Here is a 26525-nt window from a genome sequence, read left to right on the forward strand (position 1 = left end):
GTACTAATGTCCGCGCCCTAACTAATGCCGTTTACATAGGTGACGTTAAATGAGTGAAATGTATGATTTTATATTGTACTAACTTAATAATATTAATAATTATTTTATAAATAATTATAAATGCGACAGGTTGTGCTCGATTCCCACTCGAAGAAATGAAATGTTTGTGTCCATTTTTTCTCTGCTCTTTTCTGGTGTCGAGGCAAAGCGCGAACTTAAGAAAGTTCCGCCACTCAAAAACAATGCTTCCAGAATTCAACGTTAAATGGGGAGCGAACTGTCTTAATACTAGGTTCCCTCTGCCTACCCTGCTGTGTGCAGTATACACGTGAAGCTGATCTACTAGATCTAGAATGAATTGCAAAAATTATTAGAGTTTTTATGACAAAATTACAACCTAATAATAATAAAAGGACTTCTAATATAACACTGATTAAAAAGAAAAACAGTACACTAAAATGATGCATAAATGCTTGTATGTTTTAATCCCGATGTTTGACTAAGATGCTTAATATTTTTTGTGTTTTAAGGAATTTTAATTGGATAATAATTTTAGTTTGATACCTCTATGTAATCTTGAGATATATGGTCTTCAAAGACGAACTGATAACAAAGAGACACAGAACAAAATGGGCCAATAAGCGTTTTTTAAGATATGGAATCCTAAAATTAGTCAATATAACAATTTAATAAATAGGATTCATAAAAAACAATAATTAAATGTAACAAAATCGTATTAAATACGTTAATTGAAAATTGACACTTAACCTAACTTATACCGTAAGGAAAGAAAAAATAAACTTTTGAGCAGAAAGTACACAGAAAGCAATAATTAAATTTTACGAAAAAAATATTGCTTAATAAAAATTTAGAAATCTTTTAAATAATTATATTAATCACTGTTAGGTATGAGAGTGAGGTTAAAGTTTTCGTCCCGACAAAGAGTTACTGATTGGAAGGACAAGTATGTCTCCTGTCCCGCAGCGTGCTTGTCACTACTTCGCATGACAAGTTACAATTTGATCTCTCCAGTAGTTTGCTTACAAGTGTTTTTTCAGTACGTAAGGTTCACTAAGCTTAAGCTGAGCTTTGCATTTGTGTGAGTGATTTTAAAAGTAGAAATTATATTTTTTTACTAGCGAACGCGCGCAGCTTCGCTTGCTTATTTAGGGGTGAATTCTACGAAAACCACGAAACATGTGTTGAAAATTTTTAAAAGTCTAAATTTCAAGTTTTATAAAAATCGGTGGCGATTTAAAAATTTTTCCATATAAACTTTCAACCCCTTATTTGCACTCTTAGAGGGAGAATTCTAGAAAACGATAAAACACGTATTCAATTAAATACTTTTAAAAATCTAAATTTCAAATTTTATAAAAGTCGGTGCCGATTATTTTTTTTTCCATACAAACCTTCAACCCCTATTTCACCCCTTTAGAGTTGAAATTTTTCAAAATCCCTTCTTAGTGGATGTCCAGATTACAAAAGTAAACACCTGTCCAAATTTTATGTTTCTACCATCAGCGGTTAGCTTACATTAGCTACATAAGCTGTTCTATAGAACTATTTTCGGACGAGTTTTCAAAGATTTAGAAGAATATAAAAATATTACAAATCCTAGCATTCTACTGGCCTCGCTAACGATGTTGTCTATGCAAGACACAAATATAAGCTCCTTTTCAAAGTTAATACCCAAGTCTCTAATCGTTTATACTGGACCAACAGGACAGCCCTCTATCTTGAATTTAGTGGATCTATAGTTTTCTTACAAAAGGCCAGTCAAAGCCTTATTGAGGAGGGTCCTGGCGCAGGGGTACAGTGTATCCCGCATGCTGAAGGATAGGCATAGTGAGCCTAGTGTTAAGAAAAACCGGTCCCCCTGGCTTGGTCGAAATCTGGAGCTATCTCGCGTTGAATGGTGGAACTCAACGCCGCGCCTTGCCTCAACATCAGAGCGAAGTAATGAAAATATTATATATATTATTTCCTGGAGTGGGACTCAAATCCACAGCCTGTCACACGCTTGTACCCTTGCGTCACGACAGGTCACAATTTGTATATAGAGGAAATAAAGTAAAAAATTGTATTGAGAATATACATTTAAAATATTTCGAAATTAACTTTTAAGTATTAACTTAAAATTTAATTTCGAAATATTTTTAATGTATATTCTCTACAATCACACCCGTCGAACACACTCTCGCCAACGTACGTATTTGTTAAAATATACGTTCAGTATATTATTTCATTACAATTATTAAAGTCAATTGCATTAAAACATTTATTCATTATCTATGTGACAATTTGTGGCAATTGCAGGCAACATAACGTTTAATTAGTTGCGTGTATGAATAAAATAATGTAAATACAGTCAAATATTTTATACTAATAATTATGATATTAAAGCAATTATAATTTTAAATGTATATTGCAAATTGTTACTTTAAAGGAATTTGCTTATTGGAGAATACTCGTGTTTGGTGTTTGGTGGCTGAACTCAAGTCGCACACCAGAGCGGAGAAATGAAAATACCCACAACTATCAGGTTTTCATTCAGTTCCTCCCTTATTGCATCATAGTAGTCTTAAATGGTAATAATTTTTGATAACTTCTTATGGGAGGGTAAACCGCTTCGTTACGTAACGAGTTTATCTGGCTTCCTTTTTCTCGTTCATATGGCAACGGCAGGATGGCTTCTCTCTCACTAACCCACAGTACTAGCTGTACTTCAGAAATACGCTTCAATTTCCTCTCTTCTCATGACTTTGTGTTTGGTGGGCCATAGACATATACAATTCAAGAATTGTAACTAAGAATTAAATATATATTTTATAATCAGCAATGATTTTATTTATAAATAACTTATCCTTACATAAAAGTTAAGTAATAATATAACTTTTTCTCAAATGAAATAACTTCAATATTACAAAATAGTTCAACTTAGATTAGTTTAAGTTATCACTGTAGTTGAGTGTCCCGCAGTGGCGTAGCTGGGGTATTTGCTGCCCGGTACGGCTTTGGGGACTTGATGCCCCTTTCCTGTTGATGAGTTCAAAAAAAAAACAAAGTGATCGTCGACTTTGATGCCCCTTTCCTTTTGATGCCCGGTACGGCTTAGAGGACTTGATGCCCTTTAAAATGGTATAAGGTCTAAAAAACAAAGAAAAAACACACTGATCGTCGACTTTGATGCCCTTTTCCTTTTGATGCCCGGTGCGACCGCCCCGCTCGCATCCCCCTAGCTACGCCACTGGTGTCCCGAGACGCAAACGTTATTTTTTTTTAATAGAATTGCTACTGTGATAGTCGTAAAAATATGTGAAAAATATCACTAATAGTTTAATTAAGTTAATTAAGCAAATATTAAAACATTAAGCTATAGTAGCACATACTCATTACTAGCACAAAAGCATAGCTACTATTAAACACTTACCCATAGTAGCATGTGTGTCAAACCATTGCTAATAATGAGCATGCTAATAATTTCGAGCTCGAAAATCGACAGCCGTTTGATTTTTAGGCGTGCTGCCTCCACTGCGGGGGGAGGGGCCGTGCTTCGATTCACTTTTGAGCGTTTGTTGTTTGTTGAGCATGCTGGGCATGCTTGGGTTACGAAAAATGTCTAAAATTTGTCATTACTCGTATATATATAAGCAATGAGTGCCCTTTGCCTTGTTCCTTCTTATTTTCTTTTTTGATAATGATAAAAGTATTGGGATACATTGTATTCAAATTCTGTAGATAGGGCCACAAAGAGAAGGGGGGTGCAAATGGACGGGAATGGGAATGGGAAGCAAATGTGTCAATTTGATTTGCACGTTTGTTTCAATAATGCTAATAATTGAGCTTTTATTGAGCATATGTAACTGTAGCTTTACTTTGAAAAGTCGAATCATTCTGTGCCAGGTAAATGGCGTTTTTTAAGGAAGTTGAAAACAAACCAAACTGATTTTCAGTCGGTCAGATTTACATAATAGGTACCTATATATTTCTATGTAGGTATACTCTTTGAAATATGTTAAGCGTACCATAAATATTATTTTCTTACCAAAAAACATAATTAACCTATTACATATTTTCGATCTCAAACAATCATAAATATTAAATAGTGCTGCAAAATTGTTTGGCAATAAAAAACTTGTCTAGTATCAAATATCACTGTCACGTTATGTTTATAAAATATTCATATTTGATTCGTGTTACTATACCTATATGGATGTATCAACTAGTCTTTGATACAAAATCTATGAAAACAACTATGTTTTCTAAATATTTGAAATAAGTTTCTAAAAGTTGTATAAGCAAAATAAAGAACAATATTTTATTGCATTTTTATATCAAAAATTTCTTCAGTTTAATAATTCATTATCTAATATACTTATTAATATATTTTGACTCAGGAGGTATTTTGATATGAACAGTTTTCAATAAGGAATTGGAAATTTTCTTATCGATATAATAAAGAAATATTCTGGAGGTCTCAAAGAATAGGTGTCACGTAGGCACTTGTGTGCATACTGCTACAGTATCGCTTAGCGTCGCTTTCCATTGCATAAGTATCTACGTTATACTGTGCTACGATCCAAATAAGATAGGGCTTATATCCTTGACTTTAGTAAAGAAAATTACTGTTATTTTGTCTTTTTAAAAGTTCACATAAAATTATCGTTGATTATTTTAGAAAAGTGTACTGTTTGTTCAGTTATGCTAATTTAATATTATGACTTATACTATAAAGGCATGAGTAAAATGAACGTGGCTTTTCTACTGACTCTTCCCTTCTACCTCTTTCGAATAGTTCACTTTCTTCGTTCTGCTCCTCAAATATTTTACGTGAGTTTTCAAAAGAATATTTTCCTATTACATGAAAAAAATAATTAAACAATAAATATTTCGAGTATTATAAAGGAAGTAAAGCTGAAAATCAAAATAATATACTATTATCTCCTATATATAGTGAAAACTATGAAAAGGATTTCACTTTATCAGTTTCAAGTTTCATTGTCTTAATTTCCTTTATATGCTGGCGCACGACGTAGCTTGTTAGTATGAGAACGTATTCGTACTAAGGAAGCGGAGTCTACGATATTCCATTATCAACTTCGTTCCTTTGACTTTTTCCAGTCTTTTGTATTTTATTTTCTAATGAAAAAATTGACACCTTATTGCTATTTTTATAAACACTTTATTTAGTATTTTTGTTATTATGTTATGTTAAAGTCAGGCGAAACTAACATTTAAAGTCGAGGCCGTCGTAGCACAGAGGCATGAGGGTGTGACTACAATACGATGGCTATAGCTTCGATCCCCACTCGAGGGAATTAATTATTATTTGTGAATATTTTCATTTCTTCGCTCTGGCAACAAGCCAAAAGTCTTGCATTGACTTCCGCCACTCAAAACGCGTATTGCGTGAAAAATTCGGCGAAAGGTGGGGAAGGAAGTATTTTAACACTAGGAACCCTCAGCCTTTACGCTTCATGCGGGATACGAGCGTGAAGCTGTTTTTAAGATATCATATTTGAGTTCGACATTGTACCAAATGATTATAAGTGTGAATTCACGTCTTTCATATGAAAGTTTGAATTTGTAGCACGCGTTTGCGCTCTCTTAGAGGCTATCTGATAGTATCTCAATACATTTTGTCCTAATTCTATAATCCATATATAAAAAATTCTCTTATGTACTAGATTTTAGGCTAAAAAAAATAGCTAGTATTTATGAAAAATTCCAGGTAGTACCTGGTAAAAACGGATATTAATATTCTAGTCTGGTAAAACTTGGTAAATGGTAAAAATATTTGAAATTCAGAACAATATTTGAGCTACACAAGTAAAATGTGAAATACACACAGTATTGTGTTCGAAGATTGAAAGTAATAATGGTACGTTAACGACAAAATATAAACGTTAAAATACTGATCCTCGAGATACCCAATATTACACACGATTAGATTCACAATATTGATTCGCATTAAAACGTTTATATCTCCTTGATTGAAAATATTGTATAAGTAGTAATACTAGTACTTACTAAGTAGTAAAAAAATGTAGTAATAATTTTGAGGCCAGTCATGGCGCAGGGGTACAAATGTACGACTGTAAACGCGAAAGGTTGTTAGTTCGATTCCCACTCGAAGAAATGAAATATTTAATATTTTCACTTCCTCGCTCTGGTAAAGAGGCAAAAGCGTGGTGTTGAGTTTCGCTTCCAGAATAGGGTGGAAGTACAAGAAGTGTCTTAATAGGAACGGAGTATCTCAACACTGTATCCCCAGGTTCCCTCTGGTTATCAGACAAATAATTTTAATAATTAAGGGGGAAAGGAAAACTGTCTTAATAATATTAAGTAAATCAGCTTCAGCTGTATAGCAGGGTAGGCAGAGGGAACCTAGTGTTAAGACACTACGTTACCCACTTAGGTACCCAGTAAACGTCACTTTAGAAGGAATGTTTTACAAAAGCAAACAATCCGAGTAATGTATTTCTGTGAAATTCTCTTTGCCTTTGATATGCATTAAAAACACTCGAGGCTAAAAACGAATGAGATACCTATGTGGTACGAAATACTTACAGTATTTACAAAATTTTACCTGAGTTTTTATATTTTTTCTTCGCATACAAACTGAAAGTAAATAAAAATGTATTAATAACGAACTTGACGAAGTGTATTTTTTGGACTGGGTGAACCGATTTTAAATTTTTTTTTTGTTTGAAAGGTGAAGCTTCCCGAATGGTCCCATTTTTTTTGGTCCATGTCTGACAATGGTATCTGGACTTCAAAATTATAAAATCTTTGTATAATTATTTTTGACTTTTTAGTTCGTTGTTAGAAGTCGGTTTTTCTTTTTGTTAAAAATTAATTTATTTATATTTTTAAATGTATTTTTCTTTATTTTAATTTATATTTAAAAATGTAAAATTGATTCACTAATTTAATAAAAGTATATTTTGATAAAAGCTAAATTGCAGATAATGATATTAATTACTTTAAAGTAAAGAAAATTAACATCTTCAAGAAATGAAACAAAGTGACATGGGGATGAAAATACGTATTTGAATGTGATTTGGCTGTTGTGAAAGAAGGGTTGTGAATACGTAGTCAGCTTAGCTGATCGAATCCACAAGAAAGAGTTACACAGAATGGCAGGTACTAGCGAAGATGTCACGGAACATCCTCAGCTCGCTTGGGCACGTCGAACGAATCTGTGATGAAAGAATGGCAAAAAAGACTCGCACTTAAAAATGTAAAGACTAAAAGTGTTATGTATTTCTTATATATTTTTATGCATATAAGTGCACATTTATATCCTTTTCTTATAAGTTACTGTAAAACGATCTCGAAGGAGATTGCTCGAAGAATAAATTTGGTTAAATGTAAATCCATCCGTTATTTTGTACACACATATGCATATTGAAATTCTTATATTGCGATTTATGGGACGGATTACGCGAGAGGTTACAAAATACTTTTGGAAGATTGAATGTATATAATATGAGTAAGAGGGCGCATTAGTATCATATCCAGGCTTTGTTCATGAATAGACAAGATCTATTTATTCATGGTAATAATTTTATGGTACTTATTAATTATTTTTTTTCTCTTATTTTTTTGCAGATGCTACAAATAATGAATTTGAAGAGAATAAAACTTTAGGAAAGGATGCTGGACTCAAACAATTACACCAATGATGTCGAATCTACATATACCTCGGCGGTAACAGAACAAGTGAACAATGGATCAGACGGATTGAATAAAACCCAATACAACTTCTCGTTACAAGATGAATTCGTGTGCATATTAGAACCTGAACCCGAAAATTATATCTCTACATATGTTTTTCATATATGTGTATACATAATGTACGGAGTCATATTTGTTATAGCACTCCTTGGCAATGGTTTGGTGTGCTTTGTAGTGCAGACCTCACCGCGTATGAAGACAGTGACCAATTATTTTATAATGAACTTGGCTATCGGTGACATGTTGATGACGTTATTCTGTGTGCCTTTTTCGTTTGTGCCCATGCTAATTCTGAAATATTGGCCATTTGGTCCAATCATGTGCAAAATGGTGAATTATTCGCAGGCAGTTTCTGTGTTAGTTAGTGCTTATACGTTGTTAGCGATATCAGTGGATAGATATTTTGTGATTACAAGGCCGTTGAAGCCGCGGCTTGGTAAGACGGCGGCTAAGCTGGTGATGTGCGTCGTATGGTGCGGTGCATTAGCGACTGCTGCCCCCATACTTATTGTGTCCCAGCTACAGAAACCTTCATTATGGCATCAAGTCTGTGAACTGTAAGTGTACATTTCTTTCGTTATAACTTTTAATGTTTTATATAATTTTTTTAAATTATATTATAGGAAAAGTAAATTTTAACGACGCTATTCAAATTTTAACGACGTTATTTCGTCGTAATAAAATTTTATTCATTGAAACAGTGACAATTTCTGTTTCTTTATAGCTCATATATTTATTAAAATTAATAAATCAAAGAGATATTCCACTGAATAAATTATATAAAAATCAGTTTATTAAGGGAGATCGAGGCAGGGGAGGAAGGGAATGAAATGTAGAAATTGTAACATGAACTGTTCCTGTTCTTATCTCGGTTTAATCTCCTGGCTAGGGGTACAGCAAAGGTAGAAAAATGAAATCAAAGTGACACATAAATAGATATATTTATATTTTTTATATTTTGTAGCAGGCAGAGGAAATTTAGAAACCTAATGTTAAGACACACTGTTCCCATTAAGACACTTCCGTTCTCCAATTTCCTCCGAATTTTTTAAGACATTGCGTATTGAGCGGTGAAACTTAACGCTATGCTTTGCCTTCTTAACAGAGCGAGGAAATAAAATTACTAAATATTTAAATATTTAATATTGGGGGAATGAATTCCCCCGAGTGGGAATCGAATCCACAACCGTCACAGTTTCAGTGTCACGCCTGCCTCTGTGTCAAAACGACCTCAAAGTCAACATTTTGCGTATATAACATTAATTATTTTCTTTTTTACGTTACCGAGCGCCGAAAGGCTGTAAAATGATAGCTGATAAGGTTTTAATATTATTACGTTGGATTTATGTCTTCAGGACATCATACATGACACATTGCCTGTCGTATAAATAGGTAATTTCTCGGATTACTGATTTTTGAGTATAATAAACGTGTTATGAGTACCATCACGGTGGATTCTGCCCTAAGAAAAACCCTTCTTTTTGCTTATTTTTATCCAAAAACTATAGCAATAAATATTAAGTTTTTATTTTGTACTTTCAATTATTATATTTAGAAATATCTATATATTAACACGTGAAACAAAAACTTGATTAAGCTGCGAAGCCTAAATACTAGTATCCTACTAATATCTTGCCAGATGAGACCACCCTATTACTTTTAATATTGTCTAAATAATAGTAAAAGAAACTGAAATAAATATATTTTTATGTTTTTAAGCGGGCGAAGCCACATTTTAAATATAAGTACTATGTTCGGGGCTTTAGCCATACAATGAGTCTATCAAGTTAGTTATATAGGTACACTCTATCAATACTTAACCCTAAAATCGGTGGAGAATTGACAATAGAGCAGAAGAGAAGCGCTGATAGAAGTGATTAGGACTCGAAATCGATGTGCTCATCTGTCAACTTCAGCAAACCAATTGTATCGTAATATCGTAAATATCATTTATATGTAATTTCAATGCTTTCGATATGACATACAGATTATTTATTAAAAAAATATCTAAAAAAGAATGATGTTTTGATATTATTAAATAGTATTTTAAAGATTGGTTTGGTATTCATAAAATATTCGACTGCCGCCTAAAAAAATTAACTTCTAATTTTTCTAAACTTAAATTTTTTCTAAAATTCTGAATAATAATAGCCTTGTAGACAGCCACTATGAATTTAAATTTCATGATTAAATATTTATTCTATTATTATGATTATTTTTGAACACGAAAAGATAAACTTTAACGATAAGGGTTGTTTCCCCCATAATTCCTTACAAAAGCAACATAATTATATTAAAAATTATTCATTCGAGCCCAGTGCAGCTTTGCCTTGCTTGTGGGGCTAGAGCTAGACCCTTTATAAACTTATAGTGCCATTTCTTATATAAATTACGCTATACGCAAAATTGAATTCCGCAATTCCACTCTAAATAAATACGTGGAATGTTTTTAATAGATTTTCTATAATAGAATTTTCTACTTAACTCTCTTTTGAACTTGTTTCCCCGAAAAAATTACGAGATGTATTCTTTAAATAAAATTCAAAATTAAATTAAATCAGCTTCATGCTGCATCAAGCACACAGTGTTGCGTTTTGCTTCGACACCAGAGCGGCGAAATCGAAATATAAATTCAAATAAATACTTAATTTCCTCGAGTGAGGATCGAACCCACAACCAGTCGCGCTTACAGCCATACTTTGTGCCCTTGTACAACAAAAATATAATAAGATCAAGAAAAATAAATAGATAAATAACATATTTTTTTATTTTAGAGATATATGTAGTGAAAGGTGGTCCAGTGCCAAGCAGAGCGAGCAATACACCTGCGCACTACTTTTACTGCAGTTCGCGCTACCACTATCCGCTTTAGTTTACACATACGGGCGTATCGCTGGCGTGGTGTGGGGCTTACGGCCTCCAGGAGAAGCCGAAACTGTGAGGGATTCAAGGATACAACACTCTAAGCGAAAGGTCTCAATTTGTTCCTCTATTTTTTTTATTTTCACTATGTATCCCGCCAATAGCAAGGTAGATAGAGGGAACCTGGGTGTGAAGATACTCCGATCCAATCAAAACAGTTCCGTTCCCCACTTTTCGCTGATTTTTGGTGGCTGAACTTTGATACCAATTTTTACATAATGTGATTGTAACTTTTTAATAATTGTCTCGATATAAAAATAGAATGTTTCCATTATTTCGCTCTGGTGGCAAAGCAAAGCGCGGCGTTAAGTTCCGCCACTCTTACTCAATGCCTGCAAAATTCAGTGGAAAATGGAGAACGGAGTGTCTTAATATTAGGCTTCCTCTGCCTGTCCGACTACATGCAGGATACAGCGTAAACCTAAAAAAATCAATAACTTTTAATTAAAATATTTGAAAGGATTATATTTTTTTTTCTTTCTTGTTACAGATGGTCAAAATGATGTTGACAGTGGTAGCAGTGTTCACAGTATGCTGGTTACCATTAAATATATTTATCGTGAGTACCTACCATAATCTTCAAATATGTAAAAATATTGTTTATTTTCTATATTCTAACTTTGTTTTACTGTATATGTACAGATTAAACTGCTAAGTTGGGAAACAGATTAATCAAGTGTTAAAAGTTAGGTTTTTAGCTTGTTAACCTTTAAACAATTATTAAATTATATTTATGGCGACAACTAGTCTTGAAATTTAATAATTAAATTATTATATTTACAATTATGCGCTTACAAGCTTGAGGCTGTACGCGACAGGTTGTGGGTTCGATTCCATATGAGAAAATGAAATATGTAATATTTTCATGTGCACTCTCTGGTGTCGGTGTTGAGTTACGCCACTCAATTCGCAATATCTCCAGAATTGGGAGGAATGCGGAAAGTGAAGAACGAAAGTGCCTTAACATTATATTGCCAGGTTTCTTCTGCCTACCCTGCTATGCTCAGAATACAGCGTGAAGCTAAAAAAGTATAAACCATGGCGTTCAGTTCCGACTAATTATTACGCAATATCTTAAGAATCGATGGCAACGTGAGAAAAGGAGTGTGTTAACACTAGGTGTTAACACACTCCTTTTACCAATCCCTGTTATGAGAAAAGATATTAAGAAAAATAGTAATTAATTTTGCCGTCTGTACGAATCTTAATTTCAATAATGAATATAAGAAATGAGAAAAAAAAGCATTACATAAAATACTTTTGGCCAACACATAGTTACAATAGTTCTTCCTGTTAGTTTTCTGTTCAGCCAATTACGAACTCCGCCTGTTACGTAAATGTCATATAAGTTTCTTTGTTTACGAAAACAATTTTACCAGTTTGTTTAGCTTTATTATTGTTTTTTTTTATAATATTAGATATGTATGTGTAATATGCATTATCTCATTACTATCATTGTTATTTTTAATATATTAAGTATAAAAGGTAATAAATCAGTATTACATATTCGGCTTTTCTTAAACTGGAAGTTTTCACAATCTGATCAGTATTAGTTTTAGGCAGTCTATTATTATTTTTGGGTACCGTACCTTTAAAAAAAGGTAAGCTTTATAACATCAATTGATTTTCTGTCTGCCTGTTCGTTTGTGCTATAATGTTATATGTCACGTTCTCGTTGACCTACAATCAAGAAATCGGTATGGAATCCTGGATGGGCGATACCGACTCGCACTTGGACGGTATTTTTATTATTGCATTCGCTACACATTAATAATACATTATTAATGTTTAATACATTATTAATGTTATGACTTAAAATAAAGAGACCACCTACGTGCAGCTACCAGCAATAAAATAGGACTTTAATCAAAGAAGAAAATAAATTCTTGGAACGTGTAGGAAACCATACTCGTAGCTGTTTTGATAAGTATAAAAATTCAAGATTCTCAAAACTTGTATCGTAAATATTTTATGAAATGGAGAAACATTCTGAAAATAACATGTTTAAATAATAATATATAGCAGAAAATATTTTATGTTTCATAAGAATTCTACTGAAACATAAAATATTTTCTTTTACTAATTGCCGTAAGAGTCATGATAAATAAGCAGGAAAAATATTTTATTTAAAGTAACTTCAAAGAATAGATTTAGTTGTATCTAAGCAACTACATACTACTATAAATAAATAAATAAAATAAAATAGCCTTTATTGCTGTTTCTTTCTTTACAATAGATATTCATAACATGCATATTTTCTATAAACTAAATTGATTTTTAAAATTTTTATTTGTCTAATTTTATTCATCGGCAACTGGATATTTGAGTAAAACAGCTTGTCTGTCGACAAAGGCCTCCTCTAAAGAGTTCCATGTTTTCCTGTCTTTTGCTAGACGGGTTCATGCTGGACCAGCAATTTTTTTGATGTCATCTTCCCATCTTTTCGGTTGTCTGCCTTTATTTCTTTTGCTATTTCTTGGGTACCATTCCGTTTCTAACTTAGTCCATTTTTCTTTACTTTCCCTTAAAATATGTCCCGTCCAACGCCAATTAAGCTGTCTGTAAACTGTCTGTACATTTATAAAATTTGTTTTCTTTTTAAATTCTTGTAAGTTCACTCTGTCTTTCCTTTTTATACCTAAAACACTCCGTTCCATTGCATTTTGGCAGACTTTTAATTTGCTTTCTTATACTTCTGTCAACGCCCACGTCTGGCAACCGTATAGTAAGCATGGCATAATGCATATTTCATATATCTTCTTTTTCCCTTTCATTGGCATATCTTTATCCTTCATTATTTCCCTACGAGACCAAAAACGTTTCCAAGAATTCGTTATTCTTCGTTCTAATTCTGATTTCATACAATCATCTGTAGATATCAGTTGGCCCAATTATATATATTCTATACTTTCGTCATTTACTGTTATTTTTTCATTAGTTACTATTTGTTGGGCGTTCGTCATAATTTTGGTTTTAATTATATTCATTGTCAGTCCTGTCTTAGCGCATTCATCAGATAGTTGCTGAAGCATTAACCCCAGAGTTCCAGCGTCCTCTGAGAACAGAATCAAATCATCTGCAAAACGTACATTGTTTAGGTTTTCGCCATTTATATTTAGACATTTTGGTCCAGTTTAGATTTCTGAAGATTTTAGATCTCCAGCACTGCTGAAAATAATTTGGGAGATATAGGGTACACCCCGTACGCCAAGGAGACCCTATATCTCTCTCTTATAGGAAATTCTTTGCCCATAGATTCAAGTTTGACTTGTGCCGTGCTCGCTGTGAGACGTTTTTAATTATTGGTATGTATTTTTCTAGCACTCCTTGCTTTTTCAAAGCATCCCAAATATACTCCTGCTTCAATGTATCGAACGCTATGTAAAATCAACAAACCCTATGTAATACGTTTAATTATATTCTCTGTATTTCTGTAGCATACTACTATACTTTTACTTTTTTTAATATACTTTTGTTAAAAGTGGAAAGTTTTTTTTTATAAATTATAATAATTCTTTATACATTGTTATGTCATGTAATTAAAATAGTGTCGGAAGTCACTAAAATGTTATTACCGTGATAAATATAATTGAAATGATTTAAAAAAATAAAGTTATATATACTATAAGCATAGGTGCTAAGGATAGAAAAATATTTTTAGAATACGTAAAAAAACGTTTCATAGCTCTGCTCTGAATAAGGCTAAGAGCAGCGTTGAGTTTCGCCACTCATCACGTTATATCTCCAGAATTCGGTGGAACGTGCGGAACTGAGTGTCTTAGCTTTAAGCTCCCTCTGCCTACCCTGCTATGTGCGGGATAGAGCGTGAAGCTAAAATAGATCATAATAAGGCAAGAGAGAGTAATATTTATTAAATATTTTAAATTTTTATTTCCAAGTCTTGTTACACACTAAGAATAAGAGAAATGTTTTTACAAAAGGTAAACATTTTTTTACGTGGCGGTCTCGAAACCGAACTGTCAAGCGTACTAACCACTAAGCCCCATACATTCTTAAGCCACGTCAAAATTGTACAATTGTTAGAATTTACTTCTTGTTATTTATTTTATGACGATATCGTAGAGAAAAAAAAATAACATGCTATTATAATAAATCTAATATAACTGTAATTTTTTTGTATTGTAATAATTATTTTTTTATGGTACAAATTAATATACATATAACTTCAATAATATTTTGTAGTACTCATTTCTCATTCTATAAACCAAGATTTTTTTTCCAAGAGCTTATTCGGTTAATCCTTCCTAATTGAAGGTCGACGATGTCAAGAGTTTCTTCACTTTTTATTATAACTGTAATTCGCTAAAAATTGGTTCCTTATTAAATTGTGAATAAAATCTATTGATTTTGAACTTATTTGTACTGTTATTTGTAAGTATATAGTATTTATTTTATTTACAGCTAAACGCTGGATCCCGCTTCTACCAGAGTATGGAGAATAATGTTAAAACACTCTGCTCCCTTCCACTTTCTGCTGAATTCTAGATACATTGTGTATTGAGTGGAGGAACTTAAGGCCACATTGACCTCGATACCAGAGAAATGAATATATTAAATATCCCATTTCTTCGAGTGGTAACTGAACCAACAACCTGTGGCGTTGACAATCACACGCTTGTGGCCCGGCGTCAAGACTGGATTCAATATAATCTTTAATTAGTTTACTTTCATATCTTTAAATAAAACTTATATATTTTTCTTACTTATTTTTCTAAATATATATATATATTTTAAACACTTATATTATTCACCAAAAAGGATCTTCGTAAAGATACCAAAAAATATATTATATTCTCCTTATGTCATGTTTTTTGATTGGCGCTAATGGAATCTTACACTTGAATGGTCATAATGGATTCTTCCATTATATTATACTTTATGAAAAGAAAATGTTTAAAATTTTATACTAAATCCATTAAAAGTAGAAGTGGGAAGTCAGCCTTGGCGACATCTGCAGAACCGTGCGATAGCAAGCGCGACACATTTTAAATTCGACTCCCACCCGAGGAGATGAAATATTTAATACGTAATGCCTCCGGATATCGGGGGAATGTAAAACGGACATGGCTTATTGGGAACGGAGTGTCTTGACACTAGGTTTCCAGGTTCCCTCTGTCTAAGCTGATATATACAACGTGAACCTACAGCAAGGGTAGAAAAATAAAAAAATATTATATGAAGAAAATGAATTATTTAATTTTAAATTACACTATGTACCTACTATTATTTCCTCAACAATACTATTAACATTCCGTTTATTCAGTCACTGAAATCGTAAATTATAGCAACGCAATTTCATCGTGTGAAATTTCCGGAAATTTGAATTTCAGAGTTTTTCAGAATTCTATAGATTTATAGAAGCCGACTCGAGGAAATAATTTAATATTTCTTTAATAATCCAAGTCACGTTTGAGATTGTTCACGATAAATATTAAATTATTTCAGTATCAAAATTTTCCGTTTTATAAATTGCGAAAGTTAAAATTAAAAGGAAAATATTTACTTAAACGTTTAAAAAGTATTCTTTCTTAATAAGTTTGTTTTTTTCAAAGAGTTTTAAATAATTCAACTGTAGACAATCATGAGTTCGACTCTCACCTCTAGGAAATGAAGTATTTAATATTTTCAGAGTCAATCATAATAAAAACATTCATTATTTTATTTCCACGAGTGGGAATGGAACTGGCAACCCTGGGTTAAACATTGACAATGACACATTCTATCGTTAAATTGTAATATTAAATTCCTCGAGCACAAAGTTTTCTTGCAAATAGATAAAATGCTAACGGCGGTAAAAGTCCAGTTTTTATTTTCTAGTAAACTTGTTTTTCTTTTAATCCTTCTGTTTTTTTTATATTTTTGCTTTGTTCTTCAAGATTATAATAGGATTACAGTGTGAAATAATCAATACAATAAGTTCATTATGTTCGACAAATGATACGTTTATTTTTTATTTTTATTTATATTCAAACTAATTTTTCATTATTTATGATAAACAAAACATATTTATTACATACAAATTTATTAAAATATGTGAATAAAAAAATCCTCGAATGATAGATATAATTGAAAGTGCAATCCTAATAAATATTAGCATTGTTTTATGGTAACTTTAAAGTAGGTGTTTTATACAGTTTTTTAAATCAATCCAGTATAAATTCAATTAAAACAAGATAGAAATAAATAAAAATATATTCTTAAAAGTGAAACGTATAAAAATTTTCGTGTATCAAAATTTGTTCCAAATTCTTAGTTTCAATGTTTTTAATAAACATTTTATCTTGAAACTTTTGGGAATTCATCGAACATATAAAAATTAAGTTACGGGAAAAGGGGCTAAGTTTTTAGTAATATATTTAATACTAGACCGCTTTAATCAATAAAAACGCTTTAAGAGTTTTTAAAAAAGTGCTTTTTCACGCCTTGGTAAGAAAAATAATCCCTCATTCGGAAAATTAATTATGTAGGTTTATTAAAAAATAAATTCTTTTTCTTGCCATAATAATACCGTTAAGTGCGTTAGTGGTGACCGCTCTAGGCTCTAGCAATATGGGGCTTACGCAAGATATTTATCTTCACATCTTCGAAGAGTCTTATCAATATCAAATGATAATCTGAATATGATAAGAAATATCAGGCTGTTTTTTTTTAATATATATTAATTTTCTTACACCAGTTACTATGGACAGCACACGAGGACGATATTGAGTGGAGTAAGTGGCCGGGCATGCCGTACGTGTGGTTCGTAGCGCACTGGCTGGCAATGTCGCATTGTTGCTACAACCCCATTATATACTGCTATATGAATGTAAGATACAGAAGTGGATTTAAACAGGTAATCTATTAAATAAATATTAAGATATATAACATTTTTGATAACAATCATCTGCACACGGCAGGGTAGGCAGAGGAAATCAAGTGTTAAGAACGAACGTGGGGGCGACCAAACCACTAGGTTTTCAAAGAGGAACGGAATGCCGTTCTCCATTTTCTGCTGATTCTGGAGGTGTAGCGGAATTCAACGCCGCGATTTGCCTCGACAGCAGATCAAAAAATTGAAAATTGAAATTTAAATAAATATTTCATTTAAAGCTGCAAGCCTTTCATGTTTAGTCTTAAAGAATTGTTGACAAATAATTATTTGTTTATTCTCTTCCTATTAATAATAATAAAATTGTATAATATAAATTGTATAATATAATCTATATATATAAAATCGAAAGGTCACTCACTCATCATGAAATCTCAGAAACTACATATGCTAGGAATCTGAAATTTTGCATAGGAGTTACTTATAGGACGTAGGTGCTCGCTAAGACGGGAATTTGTAATATTCGACTTCTAAGAGGTTGTTTTTGGGGTCGAAAGTTTGTATGAAACTTCGTTACTACAAATGCTAGAAGTCTCAAATTTTGCATAGACGTCACTAGGACGTAGCCATGGAGACAGAAATTAATAATAACATAGTTCACGCGGGTGTAACCGCGAGCGGGCCGCTAGTTGTATAATATAAGTAACTCAATACAATATTATTATATAAAATATAAATTTTATATAAAATTTTATATAAAATATAATAATATTGTATTCAGTTACTCAAAATGTAATGATTTTTAGATCAAAGTCAAAGGTATTTGTCACAAATTGTATCGCACGACGTCTTACAAGTCGTAGCGACGCGACGTCAAATAAATGGGAATCTGTTGGTAGCACGTGACGTCGTGACACCTGTTGAATCTAAAAGGCTTACGGACATAAAAAACCTTTTAACTAAATTGTAACTTATGGGACGTTTATTTACAGAGACGTGATAAATCTATGATTTTACAAATTTAAAGAAATGGAATCGTTTTTTAAGGTGATAGGACAATAACCGACAAGCACCAATGATCGACCCCTTTGTTACGTTAGAAAATAAAAATATAAATATTTAAAGCAAATAATTAAACTTAATTTTCAATTTAATTTGCTTAGAAATAGCGAACTGAATATAAAGCTTTAATTAAAATATCTGCATTTCTTAAGCAAGTTGGTACCTAAGAGAGAGAAATTGCTGAAGATATCTTAAAACTACTTTTGTTATGAAACTATTCGATGCTAGCTAATTTTTATTGAAATTATAAAGTTCAATTACTGGTTTCTGTAATATGCTTTAACAATTGTTGTAACAACTATTATATATATATATATATATATATATATATATATATATATACAGGGTGTCCCAGGAGCCAACGATAAAACGAAACCAGGTGATAGACCAAGTCGTGACAGTTATGAGAAAAATATAAAAAAAAATCTTTGTCATGTATTTTTCATATTATATTGATTTAAAAAATATCGCAAAAACCGACACCCTGTGATGGTTTTTCACGTCCCTGGACTACAAATATTACTCTTTCTTCATTTTTTTTTCTGTAATGTAATCATGAGTAACCCTTCTGTGAATTACAGTTTAAGATTTAAACATACCTGCATCAGTTTTCAATAAAATGTGGTGTTTTTGCCAAACATTAAATTCAAAATATTTACTACACCCAACTTTAACCGACTGTACTATAAAAAAAATGTACTACACTGTTTTTGCAAGTAACTTTAAAAGTTGGCGCATTTAATCTGGATTCCGAAATGGTACGACACTTGCTGGATTACTTCTTTGTTGAAGAGAGAAAAATCGAAATACACGATAATCGGGATGACATTCAGCTTTTTGGTATCTTTTCCGATACATTCTAGCTGCAGCATTTGCGTTACATAACCATTCTCCATGAATGAAATGCATATTGGCAATGTGTCAAAGACCGAGTACATCGCCTGCGAGACCCCGGACTCGAGCACTGTCCTTATAAGTCCTGGGTCCCCATCCCCTAAGTTGGAAAAGTTCAGGTACCTTGGATCTTTGGATTGGAGTCTGAAGGCATCGATCACGATCTCTATAAGACGGATAAGAGTTTGGACGGTATCCTGCGATCACAGACCACACCAGTCACCTCCCTAAACTAAACACTTAGCCCAGGCAACGCTTATCCTGGCCCAGGACTTATAAGAACAGTGCTCGAGTCCGGGCTCTCGCAGGCCATATACTCGGTCTTTGACACGTTGCCAATATGCATTTCATTCATGGAGAATGGTTATGTAACGCAAATGCTGCAGCTAGAATGTATCGGAAAAGATACCAAAAAGCTGAACGTCATCCCGATTATCGTGTATTTCGATTTTTCTCTCTTCAACAAAGAAGTAATCCAGCAAGTGTCGTACCATTTCGGAATCCAGATTAAATGCGCCAACTTTTAAAGTTACTTGCAAAAACAGTGTAGTACATTTTTTTTATAGTACAGTCGGTTAAAGTTGGGTGTAGTAAATATTTTGAATTTAATGTTTGGCAAAAACACCACATTTTATTGAAAACTGATGCAGGTATGTTTAAATCTTAAACTGTAATTCACAGAAGGGTTACTCATGATTACATTACAGAAAAAAAAATGAAGAAAGAGTAATATTTGTAGTCCAGGGACGTGAAAAACCATCACAGGGTGTCGGTTTTTGCGATATTTTTTAAAATCAATATAATCTAAAAATACATGACAAAGATTTTTTTTAATATTTTTCTCATAACTGTCACGACTTGGTCTACCACCTGGTTTCGTTTTATCGTTGGCTCCTGGGACACCCTGTATATATGTATATTACTATTTTGCTTATTGCACATTTTTACATTTTAAAGAAAAATTATCCCCTAGAATGAATAGCAAGGGCGAAAGAGCAAAGAAAATGATATCCTTGAATAATGTGTATAATCTGTAAGACAAGCTCACTTCTGTTACACAGATTAAAAAATAAATATTTTTTCCTCTTTAATTTTTATACGAGTATTTTAAACATTATATATACAGAGTGTTTTTGTCAGCACCACTTTAAATGAAACTAAGCTTTAACTACTCCTGTTTCCTTAATATAATCAAGGGTGGTTCCTTATAGTAGATCGATATTTGCAAACATTTATTTAATTAAAACGACTAAATCGTTTTAAAATAATGTACCTATTAGTATTTAGAAAACAGATTTAGCAAAGACTCAATATCATGGATTCATTATTTCACTTGAAAAATAAAGATAATGATTTAATAAAAAATATATAAAAAAAGATAGTTTTAAGTTTCCACGGCTTATGCCACGTGCAAGTAGTTGTCTACTACGAAAATATTCATTAAAGTATTTTGTTAATTCTGTTTTCATAGTACCTAACAGGAGTCAAAAGCGCTCATTCTACAAAGCGGAGAATTGCCTCGAGATTTAATAATAGTAATTTAGTTCTTATCTGTAGTTAGTTGCTCTTTTCTTAAATAAAGAAAATTCAGATCATTTGGTATGAACTGAAACTACATTTGACAACTTTCATAATTTATATTTCCCATTGACCTACAATCCTGAAATTGGTAGGTACAGAAGCCTTTGTGGCCGCGTCCGACTCGCACTTTGCCGGTCTTCAAAGGAACGCAATGATAATGATTGTCAAATAATAATAAATAACTTATCTAATAAATCAATTACATTTAGCATTGCCGGTTGAGTGGCGGAACTCAACGCTGCACTTTGCGGATGCACGACACCAGAGCGAATAGATAAACATATAAATTTAAATAAATATTTCATTTCCTCGAGTTGGGATCGAGCCCCAACCAGTCGTGGTTACAGCCACTCACTTCTGCCTCCGCACCACGACTGGCCTGGCTGGAATAAATACCGCAATATCAAAATGAAACATATATTTTTTAATTTACAATTACATATTACATTCGATTAACTCATATCCTTTTCTGCAGGTGATTTGTAAGCTGTTACGTATAAAAATGAATGAAGCGAGTCGCTCCTGTCATCGATCGAGCATCTGTGAAGGTGTACCGCTGTCAGGTATATTTCACTAAAATATTTTTTTATGCTTTTCGCTGTAAAGGTAAATGTAAGGTATAAAGGAGTAGTTGGAGAGAACTGAGTGTAGAGACACTCTTTTAATTTTTGAGGCATTGTTTGTTGAGTGGAACGCAACGCTCCGCTTTGCCTTGTTACCAGAGCGACAAAATTATAGCATTAAATAATTAATTACCCCGAGTAAGAATCAAACCCACAACCGTCGCGTTTATAGTCACACCTTGTGCCGCTGCGCTACTACGGCCCCAGCGTTAGTATATTAGTTGTTAATTATATTATATACATATGACCGCGCCCAGTTTAGCAAAACAAACAGAGTATGATCTTCAAGAACAGTTTGTTTGTTTTATAGTACTTTGGCATATCATTACCATACAATATAAAGTCACTTGATAATATTGTATGTAAGGTTACTTAATTTGGATTAATTAATGTTGTCATAGTATAAAACATTCGTTAGTAATTAATTACTTGAGGATTAAGAAGCTTAACAAAAATGTTTATACATAGATATGTATAAATTAGATTAATCATTAATTAATTAATCGCCAATTAGATGCCGCCGTGGCGCAGGGGTTCAAGCATGCTACTGTGAACGCAACGGTTATGGGCTCGACTTGGGGGAATGGAATATTTAATAATTTCATTTACTCGCTCTGGTAACGCAGCACAGAGTGTCTCAACATTCGATACTTCAAGAATTTTGTTCGGATGGAGAATACACTTTATTTTTTGCAATAGGTTCTCAGGTTCCCACTGCGTACCTCGTAGTACTATAATTTTCATTAAACTACTTATGTTTGGTTTTACATAATATTGTTCACCACGTGTCCATTTAACAATATGACATCTAATCTTTCAAAAATATTGTTTTAGTTATTTTTTTAGCTGAAAGACTTTAAAATCACAACTTAAAAACACAGAACTAAGTTTCTGTGCCAAATCCCATAAAATAGGTAAGGTGTTACTAAATATTGTGTTTTTACAGAGATGATTGCGTTCAACGGGTCTTTAGCGCAAAGAAGTTTACCTCGATGCAAATGCCGCATATTTCACGATGGATTGACAAGCTTCGATAGTACGAAACAACCTGGCAAGATCTGTTCGTGTAATTCCATTAAAAATTGTAAAGTTCCCAACGCCAGGCCGATACCACCGAGAGCTGCATCTATTCGATCACATTTTAACTAAGGAACCATCTTTATATACATATATTTTACTAAATACGCAATTTTAAAAGTAAAAAAAGTAAAGAACGTTCTAAAACTCTACTAAATAACACATTTTTTGTAAATGCGGTATACCTTCATACGAAAAATTCCATTAAGCATAAATTCGGTATTCGGTGACGAAACTCAATAGAACATGTCATGGACTTAGTATAATTTACTCCGGCACAGATGGATCTTTCCAAAGGATAATCCTAGTTAATTCGTCTAACGCTGGCTTACGAATAAATAAAATAAATAATTTTCGCGCTTTTGACATAAGTTTTCCTCGTTGAAAACAGAATTTATTATTCTTTATTCCTTAATGTTAACCGTTCCTCATTTTTCGCCGGATTCTTAAGGTAGTGTTGGTTGAGTGGCGGAACTCAACGCCGCGCTTTGTCTAAAACGTTTTGCTTTACATATATTTGTTAAATTGTGTATATAATTGAGTGTTATGTTCATTGACTGATAACTCAGAACTCGATTAAGAATAACTGATACTGTAAGATATTTTGACTTAAGAATTTTGGATGAAATGTAAATATTAAAATAAGTTAAAACACTAAGATTACCATATTATTATAGGTTTTAATGTTTTTAAATATTTAATACTAATTAGATATTAACAACTACATAAAAATATTAATTCAAAATTGGCAAAATAAAAAAATATATTAAGATTGTGTATAATTTTTTTTATTGATTGACATATTTATTATACTTGTAACTCTTGTAGATACTTATTTTGACTGTTTATTTTTTAACAGTATCTAGTAAAAAAGAATAGTAATATTTTCTTAATATTATTCAATTTAGTTCTGTATATATTAAAAATAAAACGTAATTAACCTTGACTGTATAAAAATATTATAAGAATGTGTTACCCCAATTACTTAATGTTGTAAATAAAAGTAAATGTTTGTTTATGAAAAATATATTGATTTCAAATATCCAGTTGTTTTTTTAAATGTCTTCTCCTATCTTTTTATTTTCTTTTTCATACACTTCTACGATTTTTGTAGTAAATTTAATAAATCAATCATTTTTGGTTCAGATTAAAAATCAATATTTTCTAATAGCCTCTGACTGAGAATACATATGTTATAAAGCAAAGTTTTATAGAAAAAAAAGATACCAAACATTTAAAAAGAGATTTTTAAATTACAAGAGTAACTAAAAGTAAAAAAAAATCTGAAAATAATAAAACGGAAACAGTAAAGTGAACAAGTCAAAAGTCACGAACACGTTCACTAGGACTTTTTTAATTGTAGCATTAGTTTACAAACCTTTTGTAATAAATCGGCTATAGCTTGATCCATTTTTTATATACAAAAGGTTCCGTATCTCAAACAGTAAAAACAGAACCCTTAAATGTAAAACTCTTTTTGATGATCGTCTGATCCGTCCAATTTACTAGTTTTTTAGAGTACCGATTTAGGATAGTACAGGAAACCTTCGGTGGGCAAGTCCAACTCGCACTTAATATTTTTTGTTATAAAACAATTAACTTATTACTAGTTACTAGTTTATTATTATTACACATTCAAAATAGAATCTCAAAATCGTTACGAGAACAAATTAAGGCATACCAATACAGTTTCTCTTAGAATTCATGACGGCGCTACCCCCATTTCTACACGATAATAGCTTATTCCGTTTTGCATGTCAATGTGCTTAAATTTTAAGTTCACGTACACACTTCTAACCTCCATTTTATCCTCTTAAAAGTATATTTTAAATAAAATAAAATTATTCCATATTACATTTTACTTCCCCCATAAGGAAAATACGTGGAAAATATACATTACTTGGAACCCGTGCCTGGTGTTATTAATCCTCCGGATTTACTTTTTATGTTTTTTTTAAGATAATATAAAAGATAAATTATTTTTAGGGTTCAGTTCCTTATAAGGAAAATCAGATGAAAATGATTAAAAAACGCCTATAATTGTAGTTAATTTCTTACAATATAAATAGAAGTTGAAGAATTATATCTACAATCATCAGCTTACCAGAATAACTTGATAGTTTACAACTACCCTTCTATAATTCCCTATAATACTTGAAAGATTATTCTCTAACTTCCAAGCGTTGAGTAGTGTATCTCCTCATCATCACCAACCCAGTAATTCCTGTACACAGCAGATTAGGCTGAGGGAACCTAAATAACGAAAGGTTATATTCGTTTTAAGAACACTGTAACCCAGTTATGTAATATTTGCAAATCACCATTTATTATCAATATTACTTAAAGGTACAGCTGACTGTTCCCTTACTCCGTAATATTTATTGATTTAACGGAGAGCATAATATATAAAGATCATTGATATACATTGAAATAGATCTTTTATCTTTTGGTCGAATTACATGTACCTATTAAGTTAATTAGATATCGTTTAAGTGTAAGGTGAAGTAAATATCCAAGGTAACTTGGGTTATATCAAAAGTGATGTACGGACAGAACAAAATATTTTTTTTTGGTTGAAACCAGTAGTAGCTGAGATTAGCACGATTAATTTATGGAATATAATTTTGGCATTACCCCTTATATCCTTTAATAGCCATACTTCTGATAATAAATAAGAATAAGAATTTTTATGTGTATTTTTTACATTACTAGTGAGATTTTATCAATTTTTTTCATATTTAGTGTAAATTTATCAAATTAAGCTTTGACATTTTAAAATAGAAATTCACAGCAGCGTACGAAAACCACATGTGCCTTAACCCTATGCATTTAGTTGATTAAAAGTAAACTGAGCTTGTCTAAAAGATCATGTGATAAGCCACACCTACAGATTTTATTTAAAACTTGCTACCCGCTCACGGCTTCTCCTGCTTTCACTACGAAATTATTTATTTTGTCATCTGAATTACTTACGTAATCTAACAACGTCATTATTTTAAAGACTATCCATAAAAGTTATAGACAATTCAATAAAATACTTCTATTGTAGGAATATTCCCGCATGCACACTAAATGTTAAGCTTGAAAATGAAAATGAAAATTAAATAGTGAAAACTATTTTTCAGTCTGTTCAGCCGTTTCTGAAATTAGCGTGCACAGAGTTTGAAAAACTTTGTTTTGGATTCTATTACCTTAATACTCCCAATAATAAATTTTGATATGGAACCCTTAAAACAGATTTAATTTTAAATATAGACAATATAGTCACACATATTATTCAGAACTTAAGGTACCTATGTCAGACTAGTATTATACTTTTTAAATAAACATACACAAGAGATATTTTTATATTAATGTATTTACCATATTCAAAGTAAGGGCAAATTTTCAAAAAAGGAATAAATCAACTCGCCTTAGTTAATTATAAGCCTAGATTATTTTAATAAAAAGGGTTAGGGTTAGCTACTAAAATAACAAGTACATACATAGAATATGTATATGCTAAGTTTGGTAAGCCTTAAGTTTTCTTTTTTTTTTGTTTATGCTGTATTCTGAATTCACCAGGGTCGATAGAGGGAACCAAATATTAAGACACTACGGTCCCCTTTGTCCACCGAATTTTGTCCTTTCAGTGGGTCGAGGAAATATATAACTCAATCCCCTAAGTGAGAATAGAACCCATTCGCGTTTACAATCAGATATGAGCCGCTGCGCCACGACGGATTTAGTTGTTAAATATATTTTATTTTAATATAATAAATAAGGCCGTCTTCACTGGACTGACGGAAGGT

General features: G+C 32.0%; 1 protein-coding gene across 1 annotated transcript in view; it reads left to right on the forward strand.

Moving 5' to 3' along the window:
- The window catches only part of LOC146538132 (RYamide receptor-like), a 34426-nt gene extending 10897 nt beyond the window's left edge, over nt 1-23529 (forward strand). Inside the window, exons 2-7 of the mRNA XM_085186863.1 lie at nt 7618-8300; nt 10518-10716; nt 11156-11224; nt 17363-17521; nt 21510-21597; nt 22604-23529. Coding sequence (XP_085042989.1) covers nt 7663-8300; nt 10518-10716; nt 11156-11224; nt 17363-17521; nt 21510-21597; nt 22604-22806 — 1356 coding nt within the window. The 5' untranslated portion in view covers nt 7618-7662 and the 3' untranslated portion in view covers nt 22807-23529. The remainder of the gene's footprint in view (nt 1-7617; nt 8301-10517; nt 10717-11155; nt 11225-17362; nt 17522-21509; nt 21598-22603) is intronic.
- The last annotated feature ends 2996 nt before the right edge of the window (nt 23530-26525 follow it).

This window comes from Heliconius melpomene, chromosome 6 (genome assembly GCF_056956725.1).
Source record: "Heliconius melpomene rosina isolate 202511_hmr_F chromosome 6, ASM5695672v1, whole genome shotgun sequence".
Taxonomy (NCBI): domain Eukaryota; kingdom Metazoa; phylum Arthropoda; class Insecta; order Lepidoptera; family Nymphalidae; genus Heliconius; species Heliconius melpomene.